Source organism: Urocitellus parryii, unplaced genomic scaffold (assembly GCF_045843805.1).
Source record: "Urocitellus parryii isolate mUroPar1 unplaced genomic scaffold, mUroPar1.hap1 Scaffold_87, whole genome shotgun sequence".
Taxonomy (NCBI): domain Eukaryota; kingdom Metazoa; phylum Chordata; class Mammalia; order Rodentia; family Sciuridae; genus Urocitellus; species Urocitellus parryii.
This window is the reverse complement of record NW_027554208.1, coordinates 309,794-329,556: the sequence shown is the minus strand read 5'-3', so window position 1 is coordinate 329,556 and position 19,763 is coordinate 309,794. Positions and strand designations below refer to the sequence as shown.

The following is a 19,763-nucleotide window of genomic DNA, read 5'->3' as shown; positions in this document are numbered from 1 at the left end:
TGAATTAAAAATATGAACTTTCTATGAGTTCAGAAATATTTAAAATAGAACTTGCATAGATTCTGAGATATAGCATTGCTTAGGAAACTACCATGCTTGGCATTCATTTTGATTCATGAACATATTACAATAATTGTATTTTCCCATAGGTAGGACCACTAACTAAAAATAATGTTGGTTAAAACTAAGTACTGTTATTGAAAAAGAGAGAATGGTAAGACTTCCTAATTAATTAATTAATTGCTGGCTGATTAAGTTATCTTTCATTTGACATTAGAGAGATGAAGATGAAGAAATTGATGGAGATACCAATAAATACAAGAAAGGGCGGAAGAAAGCAGCTTATGCTGGAGGCTTGGTTTTGGACCCCAAAGTTGGTAAGATGAGACCTTGGATTGGTTTACTCTGGGCGTTAAGGGTTTTTTTTCAGGTATAGCTAGACCTGTATTGGATCTTGGAAGTCAGCAAGTAGATAAAAATAAGATCATAATGATCTTATTTTTATCTTGTATGTTGTGCAAATCTTGTTTGCCAGTCAGCTAATATGGAATTAATGTGGATTTTTCTGCTATTCTAATATAATTTTTATTTATATAATTTTTACATATCTTGAAATACTGTTTTTTTTTTTTTTTACTTTTTCTAACCACTTAAAAATGTTTCTTAGCTTATGAATGATACATAATAGGCAGTTAGCTGTGTTTGGTTTGTGCATGCTTTGCCAACCCCTGGTCCGGTGTAGAAGCTATGTGTCCTGCAATGGGAGTACCTCTCCCTTCTTCCCTCCATTCTGTGAGGGTAGGTTCTGCCTCTGCCAGTATGCTAGGACCAATTCATTTGGCCAACAGAGTTAAATACAGATAATAGCCACAAAATCGAATTTTAACAGGAGAATAACTTTTCCTTGTCAAGAGTGGCAAAGATAGTGTTTTGTGGTAGAGCTAGAAAGGATCTTATTTTTAAGCCGTTTTGACCATTTTTAAGTGTACAGTTCAATAGTAGTGTTACACATATTCACATTGTTGGACATAATGTGAATTTTATCAAGTAATTCACTCTTGAGTAGGAGACATTTTTGACAAAATTGGATGTATTATTGGTTGGAGTCACATGGAACAGTAATACTTTGGTGTTACATTTGGACTTGAATGCTGACTATGTGATCTTGTGTTGCCTGTTGAACATCTATAAGACTCGTTTTCTTCTTCTGTAAAATGGACATAAGAATAATCTACTATAGAGGGATTTAAGGAATAAATAGAATTGTTTGACACAGGGTAAGCTGTCAATAATATATGTTTATGGTTATTGTCTTAATACTGGACATTTATTATTTTTATTCAGTTTCTTCTCAAAGTGAAGGAAACTCTTTGTAAATGTCCTAGAGAAATATAGTAGCTTTCTGTTCACCTTTTGTAAGCAAAAAGGGTGGATCGTTCCACTACTGACATTCATATAAATATTTCTTATCTGGTTTTCAGCACAGTTCATGTACAGGTAAATGTGCTACCCATTTTATTGTTTGAAGGTGTGTTTGTAAATATATATATATATATATAATGATGGTGAAGCTGGGAGTGGATATCCACACACTTACTGGTGTTTTTTTTTTTGTTTTTTTTTTTAAGAGAGAGAATTTTTTAATATTTATTTTTTAGTTTTCGGTGGACACAACATCTTTTATTTTTATGTGGTGCTGAGGATCCAACCCAGCGCCCCGTGCATGCCAGGCGAGCGCACTACCGCTTGAGCCACATCTCCAGCCCCTGGTGTTTTATTTGGTGTTGGGTGGGAAGGAATGCTTGCTTGAGGGAGAATTTAGCAACATTCTTTTGGAAGTAGATATGATCTCTCTCCAAAATAATTGGCCCTGAGTGGTGTTTTCCCATAATAATGGTATATTTGGGGACTGTTGGGGAAGGACTGGTTCAAGCTGGTTTCATGGGGAGACAGATGTTTTCATCAATCTTTTGTGATCTGGGCTTTCACTCTAATCCAATCATTTTATGGTGTGATAGTCCACTTCTGTCTCTTTTGTCTGCTTTATAGTGCTGAAGAGTAAATGGTTTCTATTACACTTTTTAATAGAGTACTTCTAATATGTTTTGACAGTGTTTTTCTTTAGACTTTTTTGACATTATGTGACCTTTTTATTTCAGGTTTTTATGATAAGTTTATTTTGCTGCTGGACTTCAACAGTTTATACCCTTCCATCATTCAGGAATTTAACATTTGTTTTACAACAGTGCAAAGCGTTGTTTCAGAGACACAGAAAGTTACAGAGGTTTGTCTTTAACTGGGGTCTCTTGAAATTAGGATTAAAAGTATTGCTTAAAGGAGGAGGAGAACCAAAGGAGTTAGTGTTGTAGTTTTTCTTTTTCTTCTTTATGCCTTTATTTTTATGTGGTGCCAGGGATCAAACCCAGTGCCTCACGCATGCTAGGCAAGCACTCTACCACTGAGCCACAACCCCAGTCCCTGTAGTATTTCTTCTTAAAGGATATATTAATTATGTCCTTAGTTATCAAAAAGAGAGGTTGTCCAGAAAGAGATAAACTGGTTCAGTATCTTTTTAAAAGTAGTGTTATTGAGGTATAATTCACACACATTACAGTCCACATAGCAGTCCTGGCGTTTAGATTATTCAGTTTGTAATCATTACTATGTTCATCTTTAGGACATTTTTATTATTTCCCAAGGAAACATTTTACTATCATATCCCTCCCCCCATTCCTCCCAGCTCTAGGGAATCACTAATCTTCCTGCCTATATAGATTTGTGTATTCTGGACATTTCATATGAATGGAATCATACAACATGTGGTCTTTTGTATCTTACTTTGCACATTATTTTCAAGGTCCATCTGTGTTGTAACATGTATTGATACTTCTATTTTTTCTTTTATACCTCCTGTTTGCTTTCCTTCCTTCTTTCCTTTGTCCTCCTTTCCTTCCTTCCTTCTCTTTTTTCATAGCAGAAGATGCCTATTTGCCCTCTAGCTTCTTAATTTACATGTTTTTTAGTTCCAGCCACCTGCCCAGGAGCTGTTTTTCATTTCCAATTCCATATTCCCAAAAAAGAGAATCTAATAGGCTTGCCTAGGTCAGTGAGCACCTCTGGTCCTATCACTTGTGACCACAGGAGTGGGTTCACAGAGTACAAATCTGGCTGTTAAAGATGAATCTTTCTATGGAACTAGAGGGTAATCTTACAGAGGTGGTATTGGGTAGACAACCTCCCAAATAGTGACTGACTTTGATTAATGTTCTTTGGGCTTTGTCCTACTACTGTACCAGCACGTGGTAATTATCATTATCCAGCCCTTTTCCCCAACTGCTGACCAGCAGTGTTTTGTTTATTTGATCTTTTCAATTTGGATTTTGGATATATAACAGAATCCTTTCAGAGTAGAAGGACTTTAGAAGTCACCTAAGAAGTATACATGTAGCTATTAATGGATTCTGTATCATTTTCATGTACTATATTTTATCTTCAGATCAGTTAGTGTCACATAGGTAGTGATGGTGAAGCTGGGAGTGGATTGCAAATTTTTTGACTCCAGATTGTTTCAAGTTTACTTTTCATTTGACTTTCATAGTTGCTGTAAATAAATTGGAATGTGTAGCAAGATCTTTTTAATAGGTCTGCTATCATCATGTGCTATATTGGAAAACAATAGGTCCCTGCTACTTTTCTAAGAGTGTTCATTTACAGATATTGATCTTTATAAAATTAGATACTTTGTAAAGGCTGGCTTATCAAATGGCATTGACTTGACATACTTTAAGCTAAGAGGTTTATTTTAAATTTTGTACCTTTGAAAGGGCAAATGCATCTGGCTTTTCTTTGTAGCCTGTTAATAGAATTAATGGAGACTTGAGAAAAATGGTCTAATTCTTTCCCTGCTTTTTCCTGCTGTAAATTTTAATATAAGAAGACTGCTGGTTGCTTTTTGAAAATGTTGCTATTCTTCTGCCAATTGTAAAGCAATTTATAGGTAAAAAGTATAACATCAGTGCTAAGGAATATATTTGTATTAATTTTTAGAAATGTCATGGCCTATTTAAATGTGCTTCAAATTCTTAAAAGAAATTTGCTAGTTTAGTATTTAGCTTTTTATTTTTAGTCTAAAACATTTACAATAATTGCTATGATTCTCCATAGTTTTAAATTTCTATAGCATTTTGTTTGGTCGTACAAATGCTTTAAAATGGTAGTTTAGCTGCTGGTTATTTTTTTTAAATCCTAGAAGTCTGTCTGAGCGTTTGTATTTTAAAAGCAATTTCCCCAAACATGTTGCTCCTCAATCTTGTTGAAGAGGATGGTAGCATGTGTAAAAACCCATCCCTTTAAATGAAATCAAAATTTGTGAGTAACTACAGGGGTGGGAGATATTGGGAATGACAGGCTGATAGAACACGGGTGGGAGGAAGGTGGTAGTGGGAAGGGCCATGGTCTGCAATCTGTTCAACTCTTTCTTAGGGAACGTTAATCTTTACTCATATAAGAAAGAAGCTTTTAAAGATGTGATCATGGGGTAAAGTGCCTACCAAATATTATTTTAGAATTTTATTTTACTGAAGTTTTACTCTCTGAAAATTTCTGTTGTGTGTTTATCAGGATGGAGAACAAGAACAGATCCCTGAGTTGCCAGATCCAAGCTTAGAAATGGGCATTTTGCCCAGAGAAATCCGGAAACTGGTAGAACGGAGAAAACAAGTCAAACAGCTAATGAAACAGCAAGATTTAAACCCAGATCTTGTTCTTCAGGTATATTTTTTCACTAAGAGACGTCTGAATGAAAATTTCAGCTTTTACAATTTGATTATTTAGGAATAGTATATAATAGTACAAACACTCAAGATGCTATGGGCAAGCACATGTGCTTATTTTATTTGTGGGTAAGTTGCCATTCAAAAACACTAGACTGCCTCAGAATAGGAGGTACTTCTATCTGCAATGGATGTATCTGTGCAAGATCTTTCTGAATTCTGGAAACTTTGGAGTCTATATATGCTTGCTTCCAGGAGGTTAGGGCATCATAGACCTTGGAAGACAGAGTATTTTAAGGGCTCTTTTTATTTCAGGGATATTGAGGGGTTCTTTTTCTCATTGGTGATCTAGAAAGATACCTAATGTAATTCTTAAGCATCTGCAAATATTGTTGTTTGTCTTTCGTCCTTGTGTGGCCTGCAGTATGACATTCAACAGAAGGCTTTGAAGCTCACAGCGAACAGTATGTACGGTTGCCTGGGATTTTCCTACAGCAGATTTTACGCCAAACCACTGGCTGCCTTGGTGACATACAAAGGAAGAGAGGTAAATCATGTAATCATATTCACATCTCTAAATATTAGAGTATTTTTAACTATATATTTTGTAGTGTGGGAGAGACAAGTTTGCTCCCTAGTTATCTAGATTTAAATACCCACTTTTTAGAAAAAGTTTAAGACATAGGCATTTAAATAAAAATTTATTCATTCATGGGTGGGGGGTAATTATTGAACATCTATGTGCCAAACTTTGTTCTAGTCACTGGGGATAGAGAATTAAGCAAAAATATAGGTATCTGTTATTGTAAAGCTTGTATTCTTCCTAGGATGATGGGGGCAGGGAGACATGTTTTTGAGGCCTGGGCTATTATGAAGAAGATACTTTAGTTAAACAAACAGTAATTAAATGAATACACAAACATTAAAAAACTAAGATATTAGGACAGAAGTAAATGCTCTGCAGATAATTAAAACAGGGCAGTGGCCTAGAGAATGTTTATATGACTAGTTTAGATTGGTCAGGTTAGGCCTTTTTTGAAGAGGAAACATAAGGGAGCTAGTTTTTGGTACCGAGTTTAACTATCGGTATTTGTGAGGGAAAGGTGGGAGTCAGGAGGAAAGCCAATGTAGCCTTTTACTAAAGGATTAAGAGTTCCTTCTTGTATGTGTTGCCTTTGAGATGAGTAATAGATCTCCAGGCATATTAAGCAGGCAGTTAATTGGGTGTGTAAATTCAGAATTCCAGGAGTATGTCAGGCTGGCTTTATGTGGATGGAGAGTATCTGCTTTACAATGATAGACCAGATACCAAACACATTTTAGGTACTATGACTTTATGAACACTATAAACTTCATCTGTTTAGTACTATGTACATGATTATTTTTGATTTGTAAAAGAATAGTTATGGTAAATATTAAATTCATTTGACTCCATTAAACTGCTATTTCCTGTCAGTGAATGTAAGACTACTCATTCTTTTTTTTTTAAAGAGAGAGTGAGACAGGAGAGAGAGAGAGAGAGAGAGAGAGAGAGAGAGAGAGAGAGAGAGAGAGAATTTTTAATATTTATTTTTTTATATTTTTAGTTCTCGGCAGACACAACATCTTTGTTGGTATGTGGTGCTGAGGATCGAACCCGGGCCACACGCATGCCAGACGAGCGCGCTACCGCTTGAGCCACGTCCCCAGCCAAGACCACTCATTCTTAAAGGTGGTAGATAGTGGTTCTGGGTAGAATGCTTGTATTGGGGTCTGGGCATGGAATACTCTAGAGCAGGGTTTGGCAAACTATGCCCTGCTGGGCCAAATCTAGCCTGCCGTCTATTTTTGTAAATGAGATTTTATTGAAACAGAGCCAAGATCATTCATTTATGTATCATCTGTGACTGCTTTTATGTGGTAATAGCAGAGTTGAGTAGTTAAGATAGAATCTTGAGGCTTAGCATAGACAGCTTTTACAATGTTGAGGTAAGTTCCTGTTATCCCTAGTTTTTCTAATGTTTTGAACATAAAGAGATGCTGTACTTTGTCAAATGCTTTTTCTGCATACACCATGGAGTATTACGCAGCACTAAAAAATGACAAAATCATGGAATTTGCAGGGAAATGGATGGCACTAGAGCAGATTATGCTAAGTGAAGCTAGCCAATCCCTAAAAAACAAATGCCAAATGTCTTCTTTGATATAATGAGAGCAACTAAGAACAGAGTAGGGAGGAAGAGCAGGAGGAAAAGATTAACATTAAACAGAGACATGAGGTGGGAGGGAAAGAGAGAGAAAAGGGATATTGCATGGAAATGGAAGGAGACCCTCATTGTTATACAAAATTACATATAAGAGGTTGTGAGGGGAATGGAAAAATAAACAAGGAGAGAAATGAATTACAGTAGATGGCGTAGAGAGAGAAGATGGGAGGGGAGGGGAGGGGGGGTAGTTGAGGATAGGAAAGGTAGCAGAATACAACAATCACTAATATGGCATTATGTAAAAATGTGGATGTGTAACCGATGTGATTCTGCAATCTGTATTTGGGGTAAAAATGGGAGTTCATAACCCACTTGAATCTAATGTATGAAATATGATACATCAAGAGCTTTGTAATGTTTTGAACAACCAATAAAAAAAAAGATAGAATCTTGCATGGTCAGCAAAGCCTAAATAATTTGCTGTTTGGCACTTTCAGAAAAAAAAAGTTTTCTGACCCCTGCTTTAGAGTCTATATCAGCTCTATCCAGTAGGATTTGAAGGTAATGAAATGTTGTCTATCTGTACTATCCAATACAATTGTCTCTAGCCATGAAACCTGTAGCACTAACTGACTGAAGAACTGGAATTTTTAGATTTATTTAATTATAATTAAAATGAACTTAAATAGCTGCATGTGACTAGTGCTACTTTATTGGATAGTGCATATCTAATTATTATGAAACAAACATCAGGATGTTTAGAGTCATTCTTTTGTTGGCAGCACTGTCTTGGCTTAGGGCACAGCAAGGAAGGGCAAAGCTTTTATTGAATGCTAGTGATATGTTAGAACCTATTTGCATTGTTTTATAAAAACCACTAAGAGTCTTTTGACATGGGTATTAATGTCCCCTTTTGCAGAGGAAGCTAAAACCCCAAAGAGGTAAAGGATAACAAGTAGCTATTTTGAATTTGAATCATGTCTTTCTGATTATCTTTTATGGAATTAGGTCTATCTCCTCCATATCAGAACATCTTTCATGACTGTGGTTCTGCTTTATATTCTGCCTCTTAGTTCTAGAAGGTCATCGTTTTTGATATTCATCATAAGACATAGACCTTTTTTTACATTAGAAAGATATAGATGCTTTAGGGACTAGTTGAAGTGAGAGAAGGATGTTTTCAGTTTCTTAGGCTAAGCTTACTTCAAAATTATTTAAATTTTATTTCTGTATATGTATCCAGTGGCTTCTGATAGAATACCATCTTATTTTTGTATTTGGAAATGCACTCACTATGCCCCAACTGGGTGATAATACATGGGTTGACTATTGAGATTGGATCAAGGTTACTCTTAAGTTTCTCATGAGAGGCAATAGTTGACAATTTACTCCCTTGGAGAGTGCCTCTTGCTGTTGGGAAATCCCTGTTGTTACATTTTCTGCATTGGCTCAGAAATCCACAAGCTTAAAAGGGCACTGTTGATAATGATAAGCCCCAAATTTGTCCAATAATCTCCCCCACTCCCCTAATCCATTGTATTTTAAGGGCAATATTTTGGTTTAGCTAGATTTTTAATAGGGAGCCTAAGCTCAATTTTTTAGTTTTTTTCGGCGGACACAACATCTTTGTTTGTATGTGGTGCTGAGGATCGAACCCGGGCTGCACGCATGCCAGGCGAGCGCGCTACCGCTTGAGCCATATCTCCAGCCCCAACAACAAATTTTTACTAAATAAATCATTTAAAAACCCCTACTCGACTCACTAAAAAACAAAGAATTTCAGACAAATGTATAAATAATCATGTGATTTGAATTGTTTGTTTCTGTCCCTTCCCCCCTTATTCCTTTCAGTAAATCATGATGAATATTGCACCTATGGGAAGTAGGTCTTTAATATGAGGTTAATGAGAAATAATAATTATACAACTCCTCCCTGGAAATATTCTAGAAGATTCAAAGTCCTCTACACAAATTATTTGCTAAGATAAAAATGATTGTTAAAGTATTGGTGGTAATTATTAGAAATAGCAGATGGAAATAGTCTATGTGATAATCTCTCTTTGTGTTTGCTAGAATTTTTCATATGTACTGATAAGGCTGTGATTTTCAAGCATCTCTTAGTTATTAAAGGGATAACAATAGGTAGGATAAAGTGTAAAATGAGAGTCCTTTTAAGGAGATTTTGGAATACTTTCATAACTTATTAAATGTTTTTTTTTTGGTGATAAGATGAAATGGACAAAAAATAATAACTTGAAGAACTTATTAGTAGTTTGCTTTTCAATTCCTTATATTAAGGTTAGAGCAGAAATTAATTAGAAGGAAACCTGATGGCATACCTTTGCAAAAATAAAAATTTGCATTTGGAGATGGATTAATGCATAGTCTGGGAGTCCTTGAAGTTCCCCCTTCCTTTAATTTTTTAAGCCTATTTTTTGTGTGTTCAGTTTTGTTGGAATCATGCATGTTTGGCTCTGGTGAACTAATAATTTCTGTAATCAAATATATTATGGCTACTTGAGTACTCAGTAATTGCAAATTGTACTTTAAAAATAGGTTTATAATAAAAGTGCTAATAGTTGTGTCAAATGGGCATCAATATTGTCTTTTCACAGGTGTGATCTTTCATCCTGAAACTCCCCCATGATTTTTAATTGCTCAGCGGTAGAGGATTAATGATTAAGAAATTGTATGAGAGACCTTACAGTGTGAAAAGTTATTTAAGAATAACGGAAGTTAGTGTTTCCAGAGAATATGGAAACATTGTTTATAGACACTCAAAAGTGAATCACTACAAATACCATCTGTATCTGTATTTGTTCTCAGTGTATTGAGTAGAACATAAAAAAGAAATTGGGTCAGCCTACAGCACTAAGTGGGCATGTATATTTAAACTATAATGAAAACTTATCAGTTGTCAAGTGTCTGGTGTGGTAATTGAAGTGATTGTTCACTAGATGGCTATAGACACCCTAAGATCATTAATCAATTAAGTATTTTATTCTGTGAACAATAGCGAAGGCCATTTAGTGACTTAAATCTGTCCACATTTTAGACTTTTATTATTCATGAAACTATTAATAAAAGGTTAAAATTGTCCAAAAGATTATAATCGTCTAGTCTGTTTAGTGTTTAAAATAATGATGATATTTGAATTGCAAGTTTTATTCATGAGACTAATTATTTAACTTATTATAGTAAGCTAATGCTTCTACCAAGTAACTAATATGTCTCTGACCATGGAGGCACAATATACTATTCCCTCAGTCACAGTACTAGAAGCTGATCTAGAGAAAATAAGAAATGATTTTGATATATAATTTTGCTTCTTTGAATTTGTTTTTTTTATTAAGGGATTTAAAACTTACTATATATTTATAAGCATACTCATTGCATAATCCTTAGCATAATGGTTGTATTTGTCTTTATGGAATAATTAGTACTTACTGACATTGGTATTGTTTTATTTCTGCATTCTGTTATTTCTGCACTCTTGAGAAAATTATTTTTGATTTGGATTTCTCATTGCATTTTCAAGTGAGTGTGTGCTCTAATATTTGGGCGTAGAGTCCATGCATTTTCATTTTCCCACCCAGTAGGCTGAAATGAGTCCTTGCCAGCCTGTTTGCCAACTGACTATAGCTTACAGTTGTGCTCAGAAATGAAATTTGTTCATCTAGAAAATGTGTCCAAATCCTTACATGCAAACATTACAATCTTGACTAAGGCTTTCTGGGATCCTCTTGGTGATATGGGAGCACTTATCAGGAGCCTTGGGAATGGAACTGGGACAGAAGGCTCTAGCCTTTGTTGATGTCAGTGGTAAAATAGAATCTTATAATTGTTAAGGGAGTCCTCCATTTTAACCTAGAATGTAGGTGGAGATTTTACTTTTCCAATCTTTTTTTCTTAAAATTAGCATTTTTCCTTTAAAATTAAAAGTAGTAAAATATTATAGAGACAACTAAAGACCATTTTCTCCATACCTTCTATCATTTATTTTTTGTCTTCCTCTAAGGTAACTACATTCTCAGGGTTGATTTTGTTGTTCTTCCCTATGTTTTTCTTTTCTTATTTTTTTTCCTTTTTGTAAGGTAGGAGTATGTGTGCAGTTTAGTTGCCACAGAGATTGAGTGACCTGAAAGGCCTGAAACACATATTGTCTACCCTTTCAGAAAAAGTTTGCTGGTCCTGGTCTAAAAGATAATCATGTGTAACAGAAGAATAACTCTGGTTTTGAATATTGCCAGGCATAGTTGGTGAAATTGAGGAAATTAAAGGTAGGAAGAAGGAATGAAAACATCTTTTGGACATAAAAAATACAAATTTTGAAATTTACTCATTCTTTGATTGTTGTATGTGAACATCTTATCAATCAAGTACAGCACTAAGGGGAGATCTGTGAATACTGAAAATTTTATGTAACATTTTGTATGTCGTGCCTATGTGTGCATTTTTGGGGAAGAAAGTGCAAAGCATTTAAGAGATTCTCACATACTTGATGTGAAACTGGTAAAGAACTGTTGCTTTATATATATATAAGCCTTAAAAATGTATGCTTTTGTCACCTAAAATAAAGAATTCACAGACCAGACCCATGGAAACCACATGAGTGGTAGGAAAGCAAGTTCTCATTCTGTTTCTAGAATTGTAATAGTCACCATTAAGACCATTTTTTATTTCAACTGGCCTATTAACATTTTGATTTTTTAAATACAAGATTAATGTGAGATTTTTTTTAAAGAATAAAATGAGGGCTTAATATATTTTAGCAGACATATTTTATAAAAGAAAAAGTAATATCCTTTTTCAGTGGTCATAGATTACTTATCATTTTTTTTTAATTTACCACTTTTGAAGTTGTTTATAGTATAAAATTCAAGACCAAAGAAACTTCTATTCCCTTTAATTTTTTTTTTTACTTGTCAATGGACCTTTATTTATTTATATGCGGTGCTGAGAACTGAACCTAGTGCCCCACACATGCTAGGCAAATGCTCTACCACTAAGCTACAACCCCAGCTCTATTCCCTTTTTATTGTCATATTTCAGGAACATTTAGATTCTCAATTCTTTGCATTTCTTCAGATCTGATAATGCAGTAGTATTCAGTTTTATTAATTTGTATTCTAATAGCTCAGAATTTGTGGTGATTCAGATGGAATAAGTTGAAGTACTTAGTACAAATTAATAGTTATTTTAGAGGCTTGGTTCTTGTCATATGTCATTAAATTCTATAGAAACAACTTCTGCAGTCAAGTAAGTGGCATTTTAACTGCAGATCATTTATATTGATGAACTTGTACTAAGGAACATCTCCATTTTCTTGTCCATTTGTCTCTATCCTCTCTAAAAATTGATGAGAGTGATGTTGCTAAATATCAAGATGAGAAGAAGAAGCTCCACTTGGGAAACAGCCCATGGAAGTCCAGTCCAGGTTATGATAACTTAGACTTTAAATAATTTGAGAGAAATACAGTGACCAAAAATTAAATAATGCATACATATTTATTTTTATATATACTTATTGTCATAATGCATAATCATATAATATATATATATATAATAGTCTATTATATAAACATATAGTCTTTTATTATAACACTGTATTACATTTATAGAAGTAAATGAATTACACTTAGACCTGATTTGAAGTACTCTTTATACTTGAAACTATTTCTTTCAAAATAGCCAAAACTTTAGACTTGAGACAAATTTAGCATGACCTTATCCTCGTGTCTTAATAGTTGGAAACTAGCACCTCCAAGATATCTGTAACATTGACCTCTGTGTGTCCTTTAGGGTTTTGGACTTTGAAAGGTCTAAGTTTAGGTGGACATAAAACAGTTGATGTTAGAGACAGCTGGGAAGAGAAAGATAGGCTCAATTCTTATCTTAGATCTCTGTGAAAAATGGGCTGGGATCTGTGTGCATAAGAGAAGAAAGCTTCATCAAAGACCATTTAGACTTATTTCCCTTGTATTTACTGAAGTTTTTGAATATATTTATCTCATCTGAGCTTGGGGAAATTCAGGCATGGGCCCATTTGCAATGGTGATACATGTCTCTGTCAGAAAAGGAGCAACCCTCCCTCCCACATTATACCACTAGATGTCAGAGGTAGTAGGAGATGGTCCTGGGGTTATGGGTTGTCTTCTCCAATCTTTCAGAATCTTTTGTCAGTACTAACCTTCAAAGTTCTAGGGCCTCCTTTCATTAAGGAAGATGGGATTTCCTCACTCTCAATCTAAATTCTCTCGTGCTCTTCCTCATAGTCACACCACCCTCCCTTCACAGTCACATCTGAGACTTGCTTCCTCTTGCATGGTTAAGGAAAGCAGATGAAGGGGAAGGTCAGAAGTTCTTTTTATAGGCTACTCTCCCTTTGGGTTAGATTACAGTCAAGACTGGAATGGACTCTACAGATGCTAATTTTCCTTTAGGTTGAACAAGGGAGAGAGTGAGTGCCTGTCTGCTTCAGACGTTCTGCTTAATATTGCTGCATCTCTTTGTCCAGAGGACCCTAGTGAAATGTACCATATTAGTATTTTATGTAATTACAGATGTGCCTCAGTCTTTTGTATTTATTAAGTATTGGACTAAAATGACCTCCCCCCCAAAAAAATTCTACATAGAGGCTCATAGTTAAAACTGTAGTAAATTACATGCTCACCTACATCTTGAACAGATATATCACTGATTTTCTAGTATTACAGGACACAGTAAAGTAGATTTGGCATAATTGGGTGCTTTATACGTGTTTAGTACTTAATGTGTAAAGTCATCTTATAAGTTGCTCAGTTCAGAAACCTTACCATTTTTCTTTGACTTTTCTGTTTGTCTCTAATTCATAGCCATCTGCCTCTCTAGATGAATGTGTCTGTATATCAGAATCTAACTTCACCTGGACAGCTCTACTACTGTCTCTCTAGTTCAAGGTACCATCAACTCTTGTCTCAATTATGTCAGTAAAATACTTAGTGACCTTTGTTTTTGCTCTTTTCCCTTCAGTCTACTCTCAATTCGCTGTTTAGAGTGATCTCATTAAAATGAAAAGTCCCATCTCCTTCTGCAAAATGTCTTTACTACCAAGACCTTATAAGATTTGGCTTCCTGTTACTTGTCTGACTTTGTCTCTTTCTTGTCTTCTCCATCTTCACTCTGGTCTTTCTGGGCATGCTTCCACCTGAGCCTTTGTGATATCCACTACTTATTTTCACTTCCATATATCTCATACCTCACTTCCTCACCTATTTTCTTGTTTTATTCAGACGTCATCTTTTCAAATGAGGCCTAGCCTGAACACTAGTCTTAAAATTGTAAGTTCTTAACATCTCCTAATTTCCTCACTCTCCTTATTTTCCTTAAATACTTATCTTCTTCTACCACACTATATTTTTCTTTCTAATATTGCGTATTTTCTCCACCATATTCCCTCTGGAGGTATACTTCCTATGCTCAGGGATTTTTGTCTTTCTCTCTAATGCCTAGAAAAACACCTGGTCGTAATACATGGCTTAATAAATACTAAATATTAACTGAATCATAATATGTGCTTATTAAATATTTACTGAGAATAAGTGTTTACTGAAATATTTATTAAATATTTACTGAATGAATAAATGAACAAGTGAATGATTGAAAGAAGTGCTAATGCTGGACCTTTTACTGGGCTTTATTTTACTCATCTATGCAGAAGTGCTATATGTTAAAGGAATTGAGATTACTTCTGTGAAATCTTTTTTAAAATTTTTAAACTTTATATAATAATTTTATTGAGATATGATTCACATAAAGTATGCCATACAATTCTCATAAAGTATGACATTCACCACTTTTGAGTATATTTAATTTTACAATCTTTACCAAAGTCCATTTTAGAACATTTTCAAAAGAAGCACTATAATTAATAGCAGTCACTTTCCATTTCTTACTCCGAGCCTCACCAATCCTAGATAATGACCAAACTACCTTTTTTCTCTGCAGATATGTTTGTTCTGGATTTTTGTTGTTGTTGTTGTTCTGGATTTTTATATTGAATCAGAGTGTGTGATCTTTTGTGACTGGCTTCTTTGACTTTACAAGTTTTCAGAGTTCATTCATATTGTAGCATGTATCAATATTTCATTCCATTTTTTTGGCCAAATAACATTCCATCGCATGGATATATGTTGTTATGATGTCACTTCTCAATATTCAAGTATTCTGGATTATAGACTCTTATCAGATATGATTTGCAAATATTTTCACTGTTTCTTTAAGCTGTCTTTCTCTATCTTGATAGTGTCCTTTGAAGCACAAAAGTTTTTATTTTGATGAACTTAAGTTTATCTATTTTTATTTTGGTGCCTTTTCTTTTCATTATATCTAAGGAACCATTTCTTAATCTAAGGTCAAGATATACTGCTGTGTTTTCTTTTTCATCACAAATTTTAGTAATTTGAGTTTTCTTTCTTTCTCTTTGTTAGCTTGGCTAAGGGTTTATCAATTTATTTTTTCAAAAAAACAACTATTTTGTCAATTTTTTTGGATTTTTTGTTGTTGTTTTAGTTTCATTGATTTCAGATCTGATTTTAATTATTTTCCTGTCTTTCCTGCTTTTGGTGTTGATTTGTTCTTCTTTTTCTAGGGCTTTGAGGTATAATATTAGGTTATTTATTTGTTGACTTTCTGTTCTTTTAATGAATGAGCTCAGTGCATTGAACTTTCCTTCTAGCGCTACCTTATATTGTCCGAGAGGTTTTGATATGTTGCATCAGTTTTCTCATTTACCTCTAAGTATTTTTTTAATTACATCCCTGATTTCTACTCCTGTATTTTCTTATAAAAGTCTTTAGTTTTAGTTCTTAAATTTAGATCCTCTTTGAATAATTCTTACATAGGGCATGAGGTACACATCCAATTTCATTCTTGATATCAAATTGTTCCAGCATCCTTGGTTTAAAAGACTGTCTCTCTAATCCCCCCAACCCCCTTTGTCTGAGCACCTGTTTTAGTGTTTGTTTGTTTTTTAATCACTTTAACCAAAATACCAGAAAAGAGTAACTGAAGAAAAGCTTATTTGGTGCTGATGGTTTTAGAGGTCTCAACCCACAGATATCCAACTCCTTTGTTCTGGGCCCAAGATGAGGCAGCACATCGCAAGGGAAGGGCCCAGCAGAGGAAAGCTGCTCAGTTTATGGTGGTATCAGGAAGCAGGGAAGGATGATAACAGGGAAGATGCAGCCTTGTGGAACATCTTCAGTGACTCACCTTCTACAGTCATGCCCCATGTGCCTGCAATTAGCATCTAGCCAATCCCTTCAAAGTAGGATGGACTGATTAGGTTAGAACTTTCTCAATCCAGTCATTTCAGCTCTGAATATCCTTGCATTAACAGCAACTTTCGGGTGACACCTCATATCTAAACTATAGCAGTACCCATGTCAAAATTTAATTTTAAATTTGAGGATTTTGTTCCAGACTCTGTAGAGGGTTTAGTTCTCTTCATTTAAACATTTCAATCAGAAGTGTTGGAGACAGATTGTTTCTTTCCCAGGCTGTGTTTTCATTAATGGGGACCCTTGTAGTAGCAACAATTTTCTGAAAGTCTGTTTACTTGGGGAAAGCTTTCAAGAAAGACACATAATCTAATTCCCTGCTTAATGTTTTACTTGCTTTTGTGAAGTTGTAAATGTCAGAGTCTGTACTTGTGGCTTGCTTTCCCTTTCTTCAGTCTTCTTGTCCCTCCTTGAACTATTTTTAATTCTTATTTTCCTCCAAAGGAGCTTTTTTGAGCCTCAATGGAATTTTAGAGCCAGGGCAATTACTTGCACATTTGCATGGCATAATGTGGAGGGTAAGCACTGCACAAATTTACAACCAAAGCCCTGTTCTGATCAAATATATCCATTGTCAACCAGCTTTCTGGCATGTGCTGTGAAGGTAACCAGGCCAGCTGGCAGTCGTCTTGTGGCTTGAATGCCATGTTGGACCACACAGGTACTTTTTCATCACAGGCTATTAATCTTAGAAGCTGAATTTTTAATCTTAGAAGTTGGAAATTTTTTTGGTGGAGCAGGAAAGTGGAAAATTGATTTTCATTGATGCTGTTCAAAGACTGACAAGGTTAACTATAGAGTGTACATAATTCAGTTTGTCTGCTTTTTGAAGTCAGTCAACTAAGTAGTAGTGAACCCCTGTGGAGGCTTGTTACCCCTAAAACACAGATGTAAGTTAATCATTCCAATGCCTATAATGTGTGCATATGATCCATACAATTGCTCTCATAATGCCACTTTCCAATTAGCATAATGTACTTTTTATGCTCTTTTTTAAGACGTATTTCAGTTGGATAATAAATATAAAATTTCTTTAGAATTGTAAAATAGAGTGATCAGTTATCCTGGGTTTGCTTTGGAGGACATAATGTATCAGCTTTATGTACCTGCTGAGTGCTAGGAAGTATGCTGCTCCATCAATGTAGTAACCTTCTTGACAGTTCTTAACCAAACATTTATATGCAAAATATCTTACTTTTGTGATTGTCTTTGGGTCTTTTTCCTGATTTCCTTCCCTTCAGGTTAGTAAATGATTGAACTTAGCCAAACACTAATTATCAGAAACTTCGTTCTTCCATGGATTCAGTAATCTTCAAGGAAAGTCTCCAGCATGTCCTCCATGCTGTAATTGCTGCTGGCAGTGCAAAGATGAAGACAGTCCCAGTTTTGTCCAGCGACTAGACATTACAAAGTCATATTGTTTATAATTAGTAATTCCATCAACAAAAGCAATCTCACATAGCATATGGTATACTGAGAACATGTAATAGTCAACTGTTCATTAAAACAAACAAAACTTAGTACCTACTATGTGCTAATGGGGTTTGGCTTCTTTTTTCACCTATACGTTGAATTTTTTATTATTATATTTAAAATGGATCTGCACAAAATTAGTATCAGTACTTAAATTGATTTTTTTAATTAACAAACATAAAAATAAAAGGAAAGCCTATACTTCAAATTATTTCTATATTTTCTAATCTCCACTTCTGTTTAATGGTTCAGGGATCATGCTTTAAATGTTTGTATTTGATCTTGGCCTGTGCACCATGCAATAGATGTTTATTTGCCTTACCTCTGGGATGATACTCACCTACATGTTTTTGCAGTTATAGATGGGTGTATGTGAGGTGATGAATATTTTTAACAGAATCTTGGTATGGAAACCTATTTTTAGTTTATAAGAATGGACAGGATACTCAGAATAAGGAAAAGGATAGTTAAACATTTGACTTAGGCATTCTTATTTGAGAAGGCAGAGGCATTTTGTCCTTTTAATTACTGAAACAATTGGAAATGTGGCTAAGGCTGAGAATATAACTACTATTAGACTTTGTGTTGATGCCACTGATCACTGCTGAGGTAGATTTTCATTATATTGACTCCAGTCATATACATTCTTTGGAAATCTCTTCCTTTCTTCCCCCAAAGCTTGTCAGAATGAGTGACTTTTTGTTAACCCAAATTCATTCCATTCTCTACATACATGAAAATTTTATATGATCCTATTTTGGTATATGTTTCTTTTCCACAAGCTGCGTGTTATTTGACAGGTGTTCTGAAGCTCCTTGCTTTGGCAATGAACCAAGATGACAGAGCAGTAATGATTTTGAAAGTGCCATTCCCTTCTTGTTAAGAGACAAAAAGTGTGAAGTTATTAATTACTATTCACCAGTGGCATAGAAACTGGTGTACGCTTTAATTGTCTGGTTATACAGTCAGTCTGCATAGGTTATTTCCAGGATAAAACTACTCTAAGAGGAAAATACCATATAACTTCACTTTTTCTCCCCCTGTATCCATTTTTCTCTTTTCATAAATTGTAAGTAAATGGATTGAAGAGAAAGAATTGCTAAAAATTAAAATACTGACCTTTTCTCCCCCGTAGGTTTTCTCCTTTCTCATCTGCTCAGATAATATATTTATGAGTGGCATGGCAGCTTTTGACAACCTTGCATATTTCCTCCTCCCCAACCCCAAATTAATCAGATGCCCAAGTGTTTGCATCTGCAGTGTATAACATTTTACTACACTATTTCCCTACTTTAGCCATGCTGGGTATATTTATTGCTAATTGGAAGAATTTACTTTTGTCAGTGCTGTATGGTGGCTCGAAGCGTATAGTCAGGCACATTAAAGGTATATCCATGTCAAATTTAAAAACAAAACAAACTTGCTGGGCTTATGGCTTAGGACTGATTAACTGAGGGAAAACTAATAGAATTAGCTCTTTCTGTTTGTGTTTCATCATGTTAGTGAGCAGAGTAAGCCTGTGTCATTTCACCAGATCATAAATACTGTGTAAAATTGCAGTGACCTGAGTTTGGTAAGTTGTAGGAGTTTTGGAAGTTGGGGAGAATAGTTTTTTTGCGTATGTATATATTTGTGAAGAAGCTGTTTGATTTTATCCAGAGATTCCTGAGCCCTGTAGTCATTGTTTTAGAGATGTTGTCCCTCCTTTGAAATTGAGTGCTACTGTTGGATTTTCAGCTTTTTCCTTTTTATTATTATTTTTTTTGGTTGAATTAGTTTATATCCCAATATTAAACTTCAATGTGTCAGTCTCAAAAATCTAAACTTTTTCTTTGAAAATTCCCTCTCTTTTGAAAAGCAGTCTGAAATGGAATGTAAATGAAAAGTGAATCACTAATCACATTTAAAAAAGGACAGCAAAGCATGAGTGATTTCCAGAAACAGTTTATATGTAATCTTTGGAATTGTTCTAGTTACTAATTCTTCCTTATAGATTGGGGCTTATTTTTCTG

At 34.7% G+C, this 19,763-nt stretch overlaps 2 protein-coding genes and 1 non-coding gene across 3 annotated transcripts in view; all 3 read left to right on the top strand.

Annotated features, from left to right (window-relative positions):
* The window catches only part of LOC144253026 (DNA polymerase alpha catalytic subunit-like), a 52,423-nt gene extending 45,975 nt beyond the window's left edge, over positions 1-6,448 (top strand). The window contains 5 exon segments of the mRNA XM_077794988.1: positions 278-377; positions 2,160-2,284; positions 4,621-4,770; positions 5,197-5,319; positions 6,359-6,448. Coding sequence (XP_077651114.1) covers positions 278-377; positions 2,160-2,284; positions 4,621-4,770; positions 5,197-5,319; positions 6,359-6,448 — 588 coding nt within the window.
* On the top strand, positions 1,321-1,453 carry LOC144253047 (small Cajal body-specific RNA 24). The gene has a single exon (XR_013343105.1).
* A 17-nt stretch (positions 6,449-6,465) lies between the features above and the next one.
* The window catches only part of LOC144253043 (profilin-1-like), a 43,684-nt gene continuing 30,386 nt past the window's right edge, over positions 6,466-19,763 (top strand). Inside the window, exon 1 of the mRNA XM_077794995.1 lies at positions 6,466-6,483. The gene's annotated coding sequence lies outside the window, so the exon portion shown is untranslated. The remainder of the gene's footprint in view (positions 6,484-19,763) is intronic.